Here is a 17,346-nt window from a genome sequence, read left to right as displayed (position 1 = left end):
TAATAGCATTTCAGATACAAATCCACTTTTACCCTTTCCTGTGACTTCTAAAACCGCTGAACTTTCCCCAAAAGATAAAGAAAAGACTTTGGGCTTTTCAAAAAGCAAATTTATGTGGATCTAAAAGGTTGTATTCCTTTGTTGTTTTCCTTTGGTAGTTACTGTGTTGCTATATGTCTCACTGTATGTATTTAAGTTCTAAGAGATGTTGGAAGAGTTGGATACGTGCTTTTATAAAATTTCATAAGATCTCAGTAAGTTTCTAATAGTTTAATGTAGATTATTTTCATTTATATATATATATCTTTCATTATGGTGAAGGTTCTGGAATTTATATAGTATTTTAAGTTGATGTAAACTTGGATGTTACCAAGTAGATTCACTTTACTAAATAAGAAAACTTATTCAATGGGAATTGAAACTAAGCCTCCTGTCCAGCACCACTCATGCTTTAATTGTGGAGGGCAAGAGACTGAGGTGGAATTTGGAAGGGTTGGTCTGAAGCAACTTGGACTGTCTGCCTAATCAGTCTGTATGCTTCATGTGCTTCATTTCATATAGGTGTTGTGCCAGATGGTACGTATGAAGTGTGTTCTAGGACAACAGGACAGGCTGCAGCAGGTAACACACTGTTTAGATAAATCAAGTCCTATATAAATCAAGCATTCATGAATTAAGACATTTAAATCCTTTAACTGTGTTGTAATTTAATTGGTGGTTTGGGGTTTTTTTGTTGTTTTGTTTAGTATCTTGTTTTCTTGGTAAAACTCCTCAATGTTTTTATCTACTTCATCTTTTCAAGCTGTTCCAGGTTTTAAGTCACACTATTTTTAGGTTTTTACCTGCAGGAAAACACACGGTGTATTTGGGTTTGTTCCTTGGTTGGAGAATAGTCATTTATAACCGCAATGTTGTCCTATCAGTCTCCTGTACTAGAGACTGGTAAATCTTCCAGTCCTTCTAATGCTGAGACTTTGCATCCTGAGCTCCTTCCATTCCTCCATCACCTGTTCCAGAGACAGCTTCTGTTCTTCCCAAACTCCCTCTTTTCCCAGAATCTCCTACTGAGTTGTTTGGACATTCTCCAGAGGCCTCAACAATACCCAGCAATCTCTGTCTTGGTCATCATACCTGTTGCTTGCTTCTTCTCATCTTTTTGCCCAGATCTTGCATCTATGGTGTCTCCTGTCCCTGTAGTTTTTGCTCATTGTCCCCCACTTGATTTTTGGTTTGAGGAGACATAAGAATAAAACACATGATGTCAACTATTAAAAATTTACCTCACATGGAACTGTGAATGACAAAAACCAGGATGCATACATATAGAAGGAAAAACAGTATCTTGTGTAGTTCTCCTTAAAGCAAATTCTGTATTTTGATGCTGAAAGGTGGCACTTACACTTACTAGAAAAATCCTGGGAAGACAGGGTATTGAACAGGCACATTACACATATATTATAACATCTTCCAGCATCATTATTCAATATTAACTTTGTAGCTGTGAAGTACTTCCAGCAAGCATTTCAGTTGTGGAATATTTTCCTCAGAGTGGGCAGAAGAGACAATTCTTTGCAACTGATAAACACTGTCTTGGCTAACTAATATATAACTCAGTATGGGGGATTTTTTAAAAGAGAAAACCAGGTTTAACTTTTTTTTTTTTTAAATACAGAAAGTAGTAGTGCTGGAACCTGGACACTGAATGTTTTATGGAAGATGTGTGGTATTGATGTCCACATGGATCCAAACATTGGAAAAAGATTGAATGCTTTGGGGAACACCCTCACAACTTTGACAGGAGAAGAAGATATTGATGATATTGCTGACCTCAACTCTGTAAACATAGCTGATCTCTCAGATGAGGATGAAGTTGACACTATGTCTCCCACTATACATGCAGTAAGTGAATCAACCAAAATAAGTGCTACTAATTGGAAAAGGCATGACAGAGTCTTCAGTCATACAGAAGGATCTTAGACTTGAGTTGAGTCCAAGCATGCTACCTCCTTATAGCTTATATAACTCTTGTTTCAAATCAAAAAAGTTTGTGTGTTAGTTTTCTAACTTCACATGTCAAAGGCAAAAAAAATCACAGATCATATTTCTGCTGGTGTTATGTGGAAATACCGATCTGGATTTGAAAATACAGAGACACAATATGTAACTTCATGTTCCTGAATTGGAAAAGCTGTGGCTGTAGATAGGTTTTCTTAACAGGAGAGTAAGTTACTAACATGAGCTAATTAGAAAAAAAATCTTTTTTGGTACTTCTTCCCGATATGCTACTGATCTTGCTTTTTGGTTTCACATAAAAACGTTTTAACAGATGTTTTTTAATGGCTATCTTCAATGTCTTTTGCCTGCCAACAGTGACCACGTTATCCCAGAACACTAATATGCCTATTTGTTGTTTAGAAATCAGGTGGAGGTTCATTATGTGGAGATGCACGCAAGCTAACATTTGGGCAGCGGATTGTAAATCACCTGCTGGGTTTGAGCCCCCCAAACCATCGATACTCTGTTCCTGTAGAATATCTCTTGGGGTCAGCGAAGTGTGATTCTCTTCAGTCTAGCAGATCACATATGAAAGCAGGCAGATCCTGCTCATGGGGACATGTATGTAGTAGTTACAGTGTGTCTAACTGAATGATGGGGTTTGGATCACTGGAAAAAAAATCCAATCAGCAGCCTTTTGAGATGAAACTGATTCTTTTGCATGCACTAGTCCAAATTTTAAGGTGTGAAATTCACTTTGCCTATTGTTAAATCGCACTAATGTCCAATTTTTGATGAGGGCATTAATTAAATGTTTATTTTAAATAGGAGATTGTTGATCACCGACGGCAAGGGGCTTCTAGTATCCAAACTGGAGAACAGCGAGGAAGAAAATTTGTGAAACGTTTAGTCGATATTAGAGAACTGAATGAGCAAGCTAAAGTTATCGATGACTTAAAGTAAGTTGGGTTTTGCTTTTACTTGCACAAAGTCTGAGAATAACAAACTACAGCCGACTTGTTTCTTTTCTGTTCTTATCATGTATCTTGTGGCATTGCGATGGTCAAGTGGAAATCGTTATCTTTATTTAAAAAAATTAAAAAATTATCCTTTTGGATTATGTAAGAAAAAAACTATATATATCTCAGATTTCTCAAGTTCTTTCCCAAGTGTCAAATTAATCTATATTCTTTCTGGTTCTGCATTACAATGGCTGATTATAACCAATTTCTGATTCAAAATCATAGTTCTGTCTTGATTTATTATCACAGTGATTACTTTAACAAAATGTATTACTTTGTAACTGTAATAAGCTTAGTCTCCTTCACTGGAAGAAGAAGAAGAAAAATATTTAAATTGTCTATTTTTGCATCTTGTAGGTGATACTTTAAAATTAAATCTCCTATGCTGTACTTGAGAAAACCTTAAAGAAAGAGTTATTTCAAATCTCATAAATTTAATCTGAATTTTATTAATAATTTTTTGCAGTCATAGTTTGGCTTGATTTTTTTTTTTTTTTTCCCCTTTCCCTAAGATAGATGTACTATAAATGGATCTGTCTGGGATGGGAATACAGAGCTTGGTAATTATGTGTTAAATAATGAAGACAAGACAGATTTTATAGCTTGTACTTGGAATAAAACTGCTGTCAACATTCAGAGGGCAATTGTATTTGAACTCTGGATTTTAGGTTAAATGTTACCTCTAATACAAGTTCAAGAATCAAAACTGTATTTTGAGCCTGCCTTTTCTCAGATCATGAATGCTTCAGTAAACTGGGATTCTTTCTAAATAGCAGTTGCTTTACAGAGTTTTAAAAATTATCAAGTGTTGTGTTTTTTCTGCAGAAGGTAAGCTGCTCCAGAAGGCTGTCATTGGTATGACAGGACTTCGGACTGTTGCAACAGAAGGATTTTTCTTCATCCTGCTGGGGATTCTCAGATTTATCCATTATGTTTGTTTTTAATTAAACAGCTGTCATGACTGAAAGTGTATAGGAATCTCGTTGCTACATCTACAGCTTTTTTGGAATAGGAGAGTTGCTGCATAGCCATTCTTTATCTTCCACCTTAGCATCACTGTAGCACTGTTGCTTGGGGGTCTCCTTGCCTGCTAGTTTGTTCTACATCCTCTCTCTGCTCTGCTAAGTCACTTGGAGCCAGAAACCTTAAAATCAAAGAGTCCACTTAAGGACAAAATATATCATCTGACAAATAGTTGTATCATAGAGCAAGAATGAATCTTCTGCAGCTATATTGAGCACTGGTCATAAGTAGCTACTGAAAAAAAAATGAGAAAATGGGATAATTCCCAGGGAAAGCAGAACATCATTGCAACACAGATTTTTGAAATAATGAAAATAACGTCACCTGTTTGTAAGCTAACTCAACCATGATTTATCCCCAGAAAATTAGGTGCAAGTGAAGGAACTATAAATCAAGAAATTCAGCGCTATCAGCAGCTGGAGTCGGTGGCTGTGAATGATATCCGCCGAGATGTTCGTAAAAAGCTGCGTAGATCCAGTATGAGGGTGAGCAGTATTAAGTTACTTTAAAAAAAATCATAGCACTTGTGTTGCCTGTTTCTTTTCTGTATGTTGATCAAAGCAAAGAAAATGTTAGCAATGGAAAAGAAAGGTTAAGAATATAAAATAGTTCAGCAACCCCTTTACCTTTAGGAGAGAGTGGGGAAAGGTTCTTCTCACTTGTCATAATAGTAATAGGAAAATTGAAATTTCCCAGATACTATAATGTAAATGGATTTATTTGCTTACTCACACAAAATAGTCAGAAAATATGTATTTGAAGATGTCACTTAATCCTTCTGTTAGCAGATTTTAAAATAACTCCTTTTGGACTGATGAATGGAGAGGGAAGCAGATTAATTGCCTGGACAGATACCTATTATATTATACTTGGCATGCATGCTTCCTATAAATGTGTTCTAAATATAAATAAACAGTATATTTGCAGAGTTAGGTGATGTAAAAATAAAAACAAGCTACTAAGGATAGATGGTAGAAGAAACTGGATGAACAAAACAAGCAGTGTTGCTGGTAATCCAAAAACCCTATGTGATTGTTGTCCCAGATCCTGATAACAAACCTGGCAAAAGGTTATTTTCAGTGTGTCCTAGAGCATGAGCTCCAGGTATGATGCTTTGTTAATAAGAAAAGATCTTTCAACTAGTAATCTGCTTGCAGCTTTTTCTCAGGTATTCTCATTTTAGCTCCTGTCCTTTTGGACTGTAGTGGTAGCTAGTCACATTATTAGCTTTGGGCATACTTTTCTCCTGGCAACAGGACGTTACCAATTCCAGCAAGTGTGAAAAGTGAACATGTATCCAGGGACAAGGAAGATGAAGATGCTGGCAAATGCTGATAATGACATGCATTTTAAATATTACAGAATAAAAAAATATTTTTACTGGCATACCTGTGTAAAATAGTATTTTAGCTTGCCAGAATTTTTCTCCTGTGTTCTCAGTGTTGCTTTTAAATATTATTTTTGTTTTAGGCTGCCTCCTTGAAAGACAAATGGGGTCTCAGCTACAAACCCAGCTATAGCCGATCTAAGAGTATTTCAGCATCAGGAAGACCACCTCTGAAGAGAATGGACAGAACAAGGTAAGCTTCTGGAAATTTGAGATCTGAGATAGCAACAACAGCATAAATAACAGAAAATATTGAACTTTGGCTGTAAGAGTCCTTTTACTATAGGCAGCGGCTGTATGTGTTGGAACTGGATAGGAGGAGGTCATTTTGGAAGACAGGTGTGTTCTAAAAAGCAACTTTTCATCTTTTTTTTAAAAAAAACCCCAACTTTTTTACAGACTTAGTAGTATGTCAAATGAGGAGAAGTTCCCACTTGTACAGCAGCTTAGGGTTTTTTACAGAATCCTGCTTTCAAGACATACTGAAGAAACATATATAAGGAAAAATGGCATAGTGTAATTATTCTGATTTCTACGCTTGATTTGAAATCATCTGCCTTAAAAAAAGGCTGTTGTAATGAGATGAAGGAAGGGAGATGCTTTTTTTGGTGAATGATAATTTTCTTTTGATCTCTTCACCTGTATAACTTGTATTGCTTTTGTTTCATCATTTAATGGCTGCTGAGCAAACTGTAGTTGTATCATGATGCCTCCTAGTAGAGTGTTTGCTTTGGTTTTAGGATACATGTGTTTGAGTCTGCTCAATATTATGTATTAAATATAAAAGATTTTAAAATTCGAAAGGTGGAAAGGAGTGTTGGAACTCTTTGGACTTTTTTTCTGTGAGAACAGAAATTCTTAATAGAAATTTGCTTCAAATTTGAATATTTCTGTAAAATTGAATGGAAATTTATAAATAATCCAGATATGAAAATACCAGACAAAAGATATTCCATCATAAAACCAGCTTTATAAGTACTCTAAAGTCAAGTTTTTCAAGGTGCCCTTGAAAAAGTATCTATCTTCTGAATTAATTAGCATTCTTGATGATTAAGGCAGAGCAAGTGTTGAAGACATGAAGGTTCTAGTTCAAGATCTGTCAGATGAAAACCACTTTCATTTTACCTTTTCACAAGATTGAAGAGAGCCAGAAATTGTATGGCAAAGATAATGGGGCTTTTCTGTTGCTCTGTTAGAAACAAAGTTTTGAAGAAGTTAATGAGTACGTTGGCTGTGAATGATAAGTAGAACGCATATACTGTAAGTCCAAATAATTTATTGTAGTTGCATCAGAGAATACATACTCTGCCAACTTGCTTTATGTTCCATGTGGTCATGAATCTTATTTTTGTATAATTTCTACATGTTGGCTCAGGATTGAAAAAATTTGATAAATAAGCAGAGAAAGGCCAGCAAAAGTCTACTGCCCAAGTAATGTGTAGCTTCCTTCTCTTTCCTTCTCCCCCTTCTTTTTCCTTTCCATATACCCTAAGCACTTCAATTATTATTTTATCTTCTTTTCCATAACAAAATGTTAAGAGTTGACTGGACTTTTTTATTGCCTTATATTTCTGTAGTTAACTGTTTGCATGAATGTAAAATCCTGTAGTAAAACTCAACAAGCTGTTGTGTTTTGGTTTTGCTTATAGCTCTCGACTAGGAGACAGTGAAGACCTCCCAGATATCCGTGTAGATGCTGCGTCTCCTGGGCCAAGAGTGACTTTCAACATACAGGATTCTGTAAGTATTACTTTATATGGCATATAAGTATAATTTCCTGTGGCATTGGGTCATGAGTTCATGAGATAGGTATACCTAAGCATATGTAAATTGCTTGTATGTTTTTCTGTATTTTTTTCTCTGCATGTATGTGTAGTGCTTCAAATTATGGATATGTTTCTGGAAGATAGATTTGTTTTAATAGAAGACAATTATGTTTTGGTGTCTTAGCACAGAAATTAAATGAAACATTAGGGAAAATACTTGAAAATGATATTTTTTTAGGCTGACACACATAGCAGTGATACGATTGTTTTGGAATTTTTATCAAAAGTGTGCAAAAATCATCTAGTATTTTTTGTGTTTGAATATATTTAGAGTTTTGGAAATGGATATTAGTCAGTTTGCTGTAGCCACACAGGTGTATCCTTCTGTGTGTTTGAAATGGATTGTTGAATCTTTGGTTTTGTTTGTTGCTATGTTTTATAATTTTTAAAATGTTCCTATTATGTTCTTTTTGCATGGCTGAGATCATTGTAATTGTTTTAATGTATTTTTTTTTTTCCACTTTTGATTAAGTTGAATAAAACAGCTTTGGGGATTGCACAACAATCCAGCTGTCCAGGGGAAGGGTATTTTCAGGTATTTCCAAGAAGAAACAAGTATTCTTCGCCAGAGAACTAATTTTATCTCACAGGGAGCTGCTTTTCAATGTTTCATCTCTTTTGCACTCAGCTAAACAGAATGTATATCAAATTTGAAAATATTTGTATTTAAATAGATAAAGAGGAAGAATATGATTGGTTGTTGATGAACTTTCCAGAAAGGTCTACATGAGGGTGTAGAAACAAAAACTCGGTAGTTTTTGTAAAACCAATTATTGGAATTTTGTTTGTATATTTATGGACACTGATCAAGGCCCATGTAAAGTGACACAAGTCTGGCCTTGAGAATGTGCATTAGAAGAGGATTCTATTGTGAGTGCAGGTGTCTCCATCTCTTAATTTGTGTTCCAAGATTACACCAGTACAAAATAATTGCTAGGTGGGAGGACAGCTTCTCACACTTTTACTTCTGTTGGAATTCCTATATTTAAATGCAGAGCAAGACATTTTCAAATAACAGAATGTGGCAAAACTTAATACCCAGAGAACAAATGGTGGAGTTTAACTGCTTGAAAAAAAACTGTTTAAGGAAAATAGTAATTTTTTTTTTTTAAAAAAGAAAACCAAAAGAAAACAACCAAAAAAGCAAAACGAACCATTGAACTTGGTATCAAAAACTTAAAGGTATCAAATGTTAAATATTTATAAAAAGCAAAACAAACCAACAAAACCAAAACAAACAAAAAAACCAAAAAAACACCAAACTACAAAGAGATAGTAATGTACATTTTCTCCCTTCCAACTCACCTCAAGCTCCCAGGAAATAAATTCTTATTTCTGAGAGAGAGGTGGAAATGCAACATAGAAGTGTGTTTTTTCACATTTAAATATGTTTGCATTTAAAAGGTATCCTCCCTTTTTTTGTTGTTATTATATAAAACACAGTTAGCTTGAGTTTTGTTGGCGTGGCAAAATGCTACCAAACACTTAAACCTATCAAATGTTGAATATTTAAAAAAAAATTTAAAAATCTTACTGACATGATAATGCCAGTTCTTAACTTCAGCAGAGCTCTAGTTTGAATTTGCAGACACTGACTGTGTAGCTCTGTGATAACACGGCACAGGTAGTGCTGGTGTTAAACTAACACTATTTTTCACATGCATATTAAATAAATTAATGTTCAAAAATGGCTTGTGTGGTGCTTGTGGCGTGCATTACGTGAGAAACAGGAGGCCTCTCTTGGAAATTTGGCCTGAAGTTCATTTTGTGTTGAAGCACGTTTGCCCAGAACTGCAAACCGGTGCCGTACATTCTGTGTTAGCGTTCTGCATGCACGCCTCACTAACGCTCCTGGGTGCCTCACCCCTCTACAAGGTTCATGATGATTTTTGCTGTCTTTTGTTCTTTTCTTTCAAAATATTTTTAAAATGTAAATGAAATGTTTCCATTCCTTCTGATTGTGTGAATTGGTCAGAGCATGATACGTATTTAGCTAACAGATTGAGCTCAATCCCTAGGCAATGGCAAATGTCTCCCCACCAAGCTTTCCTTTCTTTCTTTATCATCGTACATCTTGCAATTTCTACATCTGCTGTCTCTGTATTATGAGAAACTTGGGTTAGTTTCTCATAGCACTCTTGCTTTTTTATTTCCAGAGCTAATGCATTCTCAATGGAAATGATATCTGTGGAAATTTAATATCTTTTTGTCTTTTTATAATCAGTTTCCAGAGGAGACAGAAATGGACCTATTGTCTGTAACTATTGATGGTCCCTCCCATTACTCATCTACTAGTGAAGGCTCATGCTCAGTATTTGGTTCACCCAAAACTCCAGTAGTCTTCTCACCCGGCATTCCCTTCCAGCCTGAAGAAGGACGCCGGGATGACAGCTTATCATCAAGCAGTGAGGACTCTGAGAAGGAGGATGACCATGAAAGAGAGAGGATGTATGTTTATAGGAAACCACCGTAAGTAATGGTCCTAAGGAAGAACACGGACGTTAAGAAAATACACTTGAAATACTGACTTTAAAGCTACCAAATCTCTTACTGATGAAGGACTGATTTTTGCCTAAAGCGTGTATGTGGAAGGCAGGGGCAGGTTATGTTCGGCAGAGGTGACTGAGGGAAGAGGGAGTTCTGATCTGAAAAAGGAAGCAACTGTTAGAAACTTCAGGGCTTGGAACAGAATAAAAGAATTCAGAAAGTGAGTTTTTTGAGGTATGGGGCAGGTTTTATTGGGACCACATGACAGATTTGTCAAATACAGCTTAATTTGCAGTTTTATCCAGTAATTATACTTCCACAAAGTGTATGTAAAAATGTAAATATTTACAAATATGAAAATAATTGTATGTATCTTTCAATTCTTTATCTTGATTGAGAATTTAAGGCTTAGTTCTTTGTAGTACCCTATACTAAGATACTTAGTAATGTGTTAATGGAATATGGATCACTGTATATTGCTTTGGATCAGATAAAGCCGTTTCCAGAAAAGTTCTTAAAAGATTATGTACTGAGTGTGGGCAGAGTCTAAGAATGCCTTCTACAATCTGTGCAGGTAAATATCATGCTACTATCTAATCTACAATTGTGCCTGTGCAGGAGTACCTCTCGCAAGAAAGCAACAGGCTTCGCTGCTGTCCACCAGCTGTTCACTGAGCGCTGGCCAACAACACCTACCAACAGAAGTATGACTGGCACAACCACGGAGAGAAATATTGACTTTGAACTTGATATCAGGGTTGAAATTGATTGTGGAAAATGCGTACTGCACCCTACAATGCTTCAGCAAGAGCACGATGACATTGGTTTGCGAAGGTAAGAAACATGTTACTTGGTTGCCTTATGAAGAACAGGCTTTGAGTACTTTATTCTGCGTTAGCTCTTAAGTTCATCTGATATTTCCATCACTTAAATTATGACCATAATTTGCAGTAATTAATGACTCTTAAGCACTGACCTGTTTGAAAAGCATAGAAGATGTATGCATTAGTTTGTTGCCATCACTTTATTCATACAAATTACCACTACTTCACAGCATCATCATCATTTGCAATGGTTGTGGTCAAGTATGGCGTGGGCAGTTGGATTTGTTGAGCAAAAATCAGCATATGCCTCTCTTCTGTTTTTATTTTTTTTTTAAATCATGTTTTATCTTTCATAAACAAAATGTTAGGCTTTCAAAGCATTTGGATTATGCTTTTTTTCAGCCTCCGAAGAAGTAACTTTACAACTTAGTGAATCCACATAATGGTTTGACTAATAGTGGGGCTACTAGTGTGTTTTCTCATGATCTCTGAGGGCTCACATTATTTCCTGAGGGTAAAAGCATGCTTATGCTATGTATCTTTCTTATTCAAATGCATTTTTTAATTATCTGAGGCAACAGAAGTGCTTTATTTCGGATCTCAAGGAGGTTTGATCTCATTCTTAGTTTTTAAATTCTTTTTTCATGTGTATGTGCTTAAGGATCTAATGGCAGCTTTACATTACTTTTAAAAATTTGATATGTTACTAATAATATGGTGAATTTTAGGAAGCTTATTTGTGAACAAAAATAATTCTTAAATATAGTGTAAGGAAATGAAATTTATTTATTTTAACTCTAATTGTAAAAAATAGGAACAAATGAGAATTGTTTGGGTTTTTTTACTGAGGAGGATATATAGGAGACCTGTAATTAGAAAGTCATTTGGTTTCTCTCTTTCCAAGACACTTTTTTCTAAGAATTGATACAGAAGGAAAAAGAATCTCTTAAGAATTTATATGAAGACAGGATTTACAGCAGAGAAGGAAAATTGTTAAGTGTCTTCTGCATAGCAAAGAGTTTTCACAGATAGCACTGGATAACGTAGATGAACTTGATTGTAAGAGTACAGAGCATTGAAAGGTATTTATTGACGTAACAATAATTTTGTAGCTTTTATTGCCTGAAATAATCACATAATGAAAATGACGAAACCAGAGTGGGCAGACAGAAAGAGAGTAGAGGTCACAGAAAGTAAAGGGTAAAGCAGGGACTGAAATGCTTCCTTATATAGTTGATACTACAAATTTGTTTTAGACATCTCTAAGTTTTTTAATACTAGATAATATACTTTTATTAATATGAGTATTCAACCTGCTTTAATAACATGCAGTGTATTTATTTTAGGAGCTATGATCGGAGTTCCAGAAGTTTGGATCAAGAGTCTCCTTCAAAAAAGAAGAAATTTCAAACTAATTATGCATCTACTACTCACTTACTTGCTGGCAAGAAAGTGCCATCATCTCTACAGACCAAATCTAGTGATGTGGAAACAACAGTGTTTTATATTCCTGGGGTGGATGTAAAGGTAAAAGGAGTGTGTAACCCAGGAAGGGAAGCGCTTGCTCTTTCTCTCTGCTCAAATGTGAAAATACATTATTACAATATGTACAAGTTCATATATAAGGAGCACCTCAGCAAAATCTTTTTTTAGTTATGTAGATACTGCTAAAATATGAGTAAGGATTTCTGTAATACTACATTGAAAACTGATAGATGCTTTCACTCTCGTTTTCTTAGGGAGGAAAAAACCTCAAATCTTGTACGTACCACCAAAAATAGAAATATGTCAAATGACACTCTGTAATAAATACTGTATGCGATATTACATAATGAAAAGAAATAAGTTCCATTAACATTTTAGTGTCTAAAATTAGACATTTGTTTGGAGTATTTTTTTCTCTGACAGGCCCTTTTTAAATAAAGGAAGATCTGTTCAGTGTTGGTAATTCATGGGAAGGGCAGCTTAGTAGTTGGCCTACTAACATATAAAGCTATCTTACTGTATCTTCTGTAGTGCTTATTTTAGCAGGGTCTTGGTATAACACCTGGGGTTTTTTGAAGACAATGTTCTCTCAAACACTGTCAAACTGTACATGCCCTTATTTGGGTTTTTTTTTTAAATACTTGTTTCTGTATCCTAGTAAGAAAGGATCTCAACAGAAATGTTGTTTTATTTGTGATCTGAAATCCCATGGAGTAAGAACAGGAAAAATAGGTCACTGCTGCATGGAAACTTAATGCAGTTCAGTTAAGGCAATGCCATAAATCAAATGCTGTTCACTTGACACAAACAGCCTGGCATTTCTAGTCTTGTGATGTGGAAGGGCTCTTTGTGTCCATTTTCCAGTATTCCAGGCTATCTTCGGGGGTAACAGTTGTGCCTCAGGTCCTGCCTGTTGCTTTTAGTCAAATTTAGGAACAACTAAACATTCTCTACAGCTTTTGTTATGTTCTGTGCTTTCATTAATAGTGTATTATGCACATACAGGAGGTGTGAACTCTTGGAATATTTTATTATTTTTATTTTTTTATGTAACTTTCTGTATGATGGTGTTTAGTCATGGAATAGTTCCACCATGCTGTAAGACAGAAAGCAACCTACGTTGAGAGGAACAAATGGTTGGTGCCACAGGATGTGGATGACATAACAGAGCAGAGGAGCAAGCTTTAGGCATTGTTCCTAAATAATTAATCTCCTCTGTTTCTCCTTGATATTGTTTTATAATTTATTATTTTTTGTACCAAGATTTCAGATCTTTGTGTACCAGCTATATCTGTAGAACATGAATTGGAATGTATCATACCTTACAATGATATTTTTGTAAATAACCGGGGGGGGGGGGGGGAAATGAATGAAGGGAAGAAATGACACCAAACTGCTTTATAGAAATTGAGTTACTTGTATGAAGTAAATGGATCTTTCTTTACTTTCCAGTTGCACTACAACTCTAAGACTTTAAAGACCGAATCGCCAAATACTTCTCGAGGATCCTCTTTGCCAAGAACCCTTTCCAAAGAGTCCAAGCTGTATGGTATGAAAGATACTGCCACATCTCCTCCTTTATCTAGCACTATCCACAGCAAGACTAACACCTTACTTCCTCCCCAACCCCCACCCATCCCATCAGGTACTTATAGACAAGAACCTTTTACAACTATCACAGATATATATCTTTCCTTCATGTAATCTACTAGCTTTAGATCTGTCTGCACATTACCTGAAGCACTGTATTTATCAAGTCTTAACTTGGGCTGCAGAATCCTGATCCCAGAAGCATGAATGCAGTTCATAAAGCTGCATTTTTAGAAATCTCTTGTCAAACTAGTCTCAGTAATATTTCTGTCGTAGTTGCCATATCCCAGTGATGGGCTGTCACTGCCTTCTCCCTAGTTTCATATAAAACAATAATGCTTATTACTGGACAGTCAAGTATAAGTATCTGTGTAAAAAGTGAATACTGACTGCTTTATTCTTCAGAAATATTCTTCTTCTTTCAGAAGAAAAAAAACCCAACAGATTAATCTTTGCTTCCATACATTACACTATTCAAAGCATGCTTTCAGCTTTTAAGTGCCTTCTGCTGCACATGTAATGCCTAAATTACTGCTTTCTGGAACTGGGTTATTTCTTGTAGTACTGAAGCAGCCATTTAGACATACTGGTATTAATCAAAATACCAGTTTCCTCAACTGTTGCAGGCCCCTAAATAACCATGATTTGGAGTAACATGAATTCTAATACTGAAAGTTTTGTTTTATCTCCAATGATTCCTGTTTTCAAGTAGGAGTCTGTTGTTACATCATGTCAGATCTAGAGGTATGTAGATTGCATCTCCAGCTTCTGAGACGTTCACTCTTCTCTCCTTCAGCATTTGAATATAACTTTTAAAACAAAGCCAAAATTTTGACAAAATTTGATGAGCAGGCAAAAAAGTTGTGCGCAAGTTTGTTTGTTTGTTTGTTTTTTTGTTTATAAAACCATTGGAGATGCTGGGGGAGAACAGTGAAATGGGGGCACCTTCCTCGATTATCCATGCTTTTAAACCATTAGCTCTTCCTCCTTTAAGTGTCCATCCTTTTTATGATTACTGAACGTTGTGTAATCTTGGTTTATACTACTTTTCTTCAATTTTGTTCTGTATTTTCCTAGCCTCTTTCAATCTTTGCCTTTTATTTTTTACCATGTCAGGTCCAGTTACTGAGTCATCTTGTTCTTATGTCTGTAAGATCTACATTTGGTGGGGGTCTTACAGAAATTGCACATGTATGATGATATAAATCTTTCCCAAAACTAGGAATTGCAATTACTGTAATTTTTTATGCATTGTATTTTTAGAATTATTTATTAGTTCTGAATTGTTTTGAACAACATTTATTGTTATTTATGTTACTTTTTTAATATTGCTTTTCTTCTGGAATGGAAGCTACCTTGTCTTAAAGTCTTCAGTCTCCAGGAAGAGCAAGACCACAGAATCACAGAATCGTAGTGGTTGGAAAAGACCTTTAAGATTACCAAGTCCAACCATAAACCCAACACTGCCAAGTCCACCTCTGAACCATGTCCCTGAGCACCTCATCTACCTGTTTTTTAAATACCACCAGGGAAGGTGACTCCACCACCTCCCTGGGCAGCCTGTTCCAACGTGTGACTAACCTTTCAGTGAAGAAGTTTTTCCTCATATCCAATCTAAACCTCCTCGGTGCAACTTGAGGCCATATCCATATTTCTATTTGTCTTGAAGAATTTAAAATGAATATCTTTATTTATCTCCATTCTAATAGCTGTATTTCATAGAAACAGTAATTGAGCTGATACTAATACCTTCTGTGCATAGGTCTGTTTTGGTGAGTGTGGATCCAAATGCTAGTGTCTCCCACAGGTTTAGAAGACAACAGTCTTTTTATACTCTGGCTAGCTCCAAGCTTTTAAAAATGCTGGTTTAGAATCTTTAGTTATTCTTTGCATAAATATAGTAGGACTTGCCATTTACAGTTTTAATTTTTGGATGTATTTTCTAAGTTTAAACTGACATTCTTCCCAGGCTCATATTTATTTTTCTGAACTCCACTTTCATTTCCAGTCAGCTGCGGTTACTTTGCATTGTGTATTTTGGAGGAGGATTGTGTGTGTCTGACTTCAGTGCTGTTTTTTAAAAAGCAAGGTGTTGACAGTGACATAAAAGTGCTTGGTGAAGAACATGGACAATGGAATTACAATCAAGCATGACAGACTAATAGTTGTTTTTACACAGTTTTCTTAGTGAAAACTCATGGCTTAATTTTTTCTAATTGATCTGATTTATACCTTTTCAGATGATGATACAGAGAATTAGAGGAAGCAGCTCTTAGTTATGAAGTATCTTCTAATGTTTATCAGTTACTGCTGAGTGCTATTACATTAGACAGATTTATCTTTTAAATGTTGCAGCCAAAGGGAAAGGAAGCGGTGGGGTGAAAACTGCTAAACTATATGCATGGGTGGCGCTCCAGTCATTGCCGGAGGAGATGGTGATTAGCCCATGCTTACTGGACTTCCTAGAGAAAGCTCTTGAAACCATTCCAATCACACCCATTGAAAGGAATTACATGGGTAAGTTGCATATTTGTATTCTAGTACTTTGCTCTCTTTCTTTTTTGTCTTCTGGTGGCATTGAGCTGCTCTTCCCTTGAAATTCCACTTTCTAATGAGTTCTTGTACTTGTTAAAAGCTGTTAGCTCACAGGATGAAGACATGGGACAGTTTGATATACAAGATCCCTTAGAAGAGTCCACCACATCGTTGGTATCATCCTCGACATCAGCATATTCATCCTTTCCTGTCGATGTGGTGGTTTATGTGCGAGTTCAGGTGAGGTTTTAACTCATCATCAGTCAGTCTTTGAGACAGTCCATTCTTCTAAGTTTGCTTTTTAAAAAATAAAAAATATTTTCCAGTGTCTTTTCTGAGATATTCATGTCTAGTCTGATGATAAAATAGGACTTATTTCAGCAGAAGTTCTGACATATTTTAGTCCCATGGAGACCAAAGAAATGAATAATTTTGAGAAGTCACAAAAGTTCTGAGCATTTTTACTCATTAATTCTTCCTTGTCTCTTTTGGAATTTTTTTTGAAATATCTTTCATAATCAGTATTTCATTTCATTGTTTACAGGTACCATTACAAAACAAAAATAATAAAGATTTTCTCAGAAAATGTAGGAATGTACAGTTATCATCTACAAGGCATTATTCATACTGCTTAATATTTGATGTGTCTGAGCTTTTTCTATGTGTAAGAGAGAAAAGTGCTACCGCATAGTGATTAATCATCAGTAAAATGTTGATATTCTATTTTTCCACTCTGCTCAAACAACATTTTTTCATGCTATAAATTTGATTATGTTCCCAAATTGAACAATTTATTCTAACAGATGCCTATTTTTTTTTTTATGCCTCTGAAAATTATCCACAACAATCTGTAGCCTCTCTCAACTTTAACTTGCAAACTTAACTGGCCAAGGGGAGCTGAGACTTTCAGCATCAGCTTAAGTGATTCTGCATAGTTCTTGCATGAGATGAGCTATGAATTGACTTGGGGAGGAGGAAGAGAGGGGGATGTACATGTCCTCCTCTGTGGCATCAAGACTTCCTGTGTCTAATTTTTCAAAAACTGGTCCACATAATATCCCTGGTGTTGGAGAGATTCCCTGAAATTAATGTATCTATATCAACTTTTATACAGTTATTTTACTAACTCTAAAACCAGTCTGAAAGAGCTGTAATTTGCTTAGATTTAAAAA

The 17,346-nt window shown here is 35.5% G+C and overlaps 1 protein-coding gene across 1 annotated transcript in view; it reads left to right on the top strand.

Annotated features, from left to right (window-relative positions):
- BLTP1 (bridge-like lipid transfer protein family member 1) overlaps nt 1–17,346 on the top strand; it is a 116,076-nt gene that overhangs the window by 83,796 nt on the left and 14,934 nt on the right. Inside the window, exons 58-69 of the mRNA XM_010177285.1 lie at nt 562–621; nt 1,673–1,899; nt 2,824–2,954; nt 4,402–4,525; nt 5,511–5,620; nt 7,077–7,167; nt 9,478–9,722; nt 10,359–10,574; nt 11,911–12,091; nt 13,502–13,694; nt 15,995–16,156; nt 16,275–16,414. Of these exons, the coding sequence (XP_010175587.1) occupies nt 562–621; nt 1,673–1,899; nt 2,824–2,954; nt 4,402–4,525; nt 5,511–5,620; nt 7,077–7,167; nt 9,478–9,722; nt 10,359–10,574; nt 11,911–12,091; nt 13,502–13,694; nt 15,995–16,156; nt 16,275–16,414 (1,880 nt within the window). The remainder of the gene's footprint in view (nt 1–561; nt 622–1,672; nt 1,900–2,823; nt 2,955–4,401; nt 4,526–5,510; nt 5,621–7,076; nt 7,168–9,477; nt 9,723–10,358; nt 10,575–11,910; nt 12,092–13,501; nt 13,695–15,994; nt 16,157–16,274; nt 16,415–17,346) is intronic.

The sequence above is a fragment of the Antrostomus carolinensis genome, unplaced genomic scaffold, assembly GCF_000700745.2.
Source record: "Antrostomus carolinensis isolate BGI_N321 unplaced genomic scaffold, ASM70074v2 scaffold9371, whole genome shotgun sequence".
Taxonomy (NCBI): domain Eukaryota; kingdom Metazoa; phylum Chordata; class Aves; order Caprimulgiformes; family Caprimulgidae; genus Antrostomus; species Antrostomus carolinensis.
Note: the sequence above shows the minus strand (reverse complement) of the source record. Positions and strands in the feature narration are given on the sequence as shown.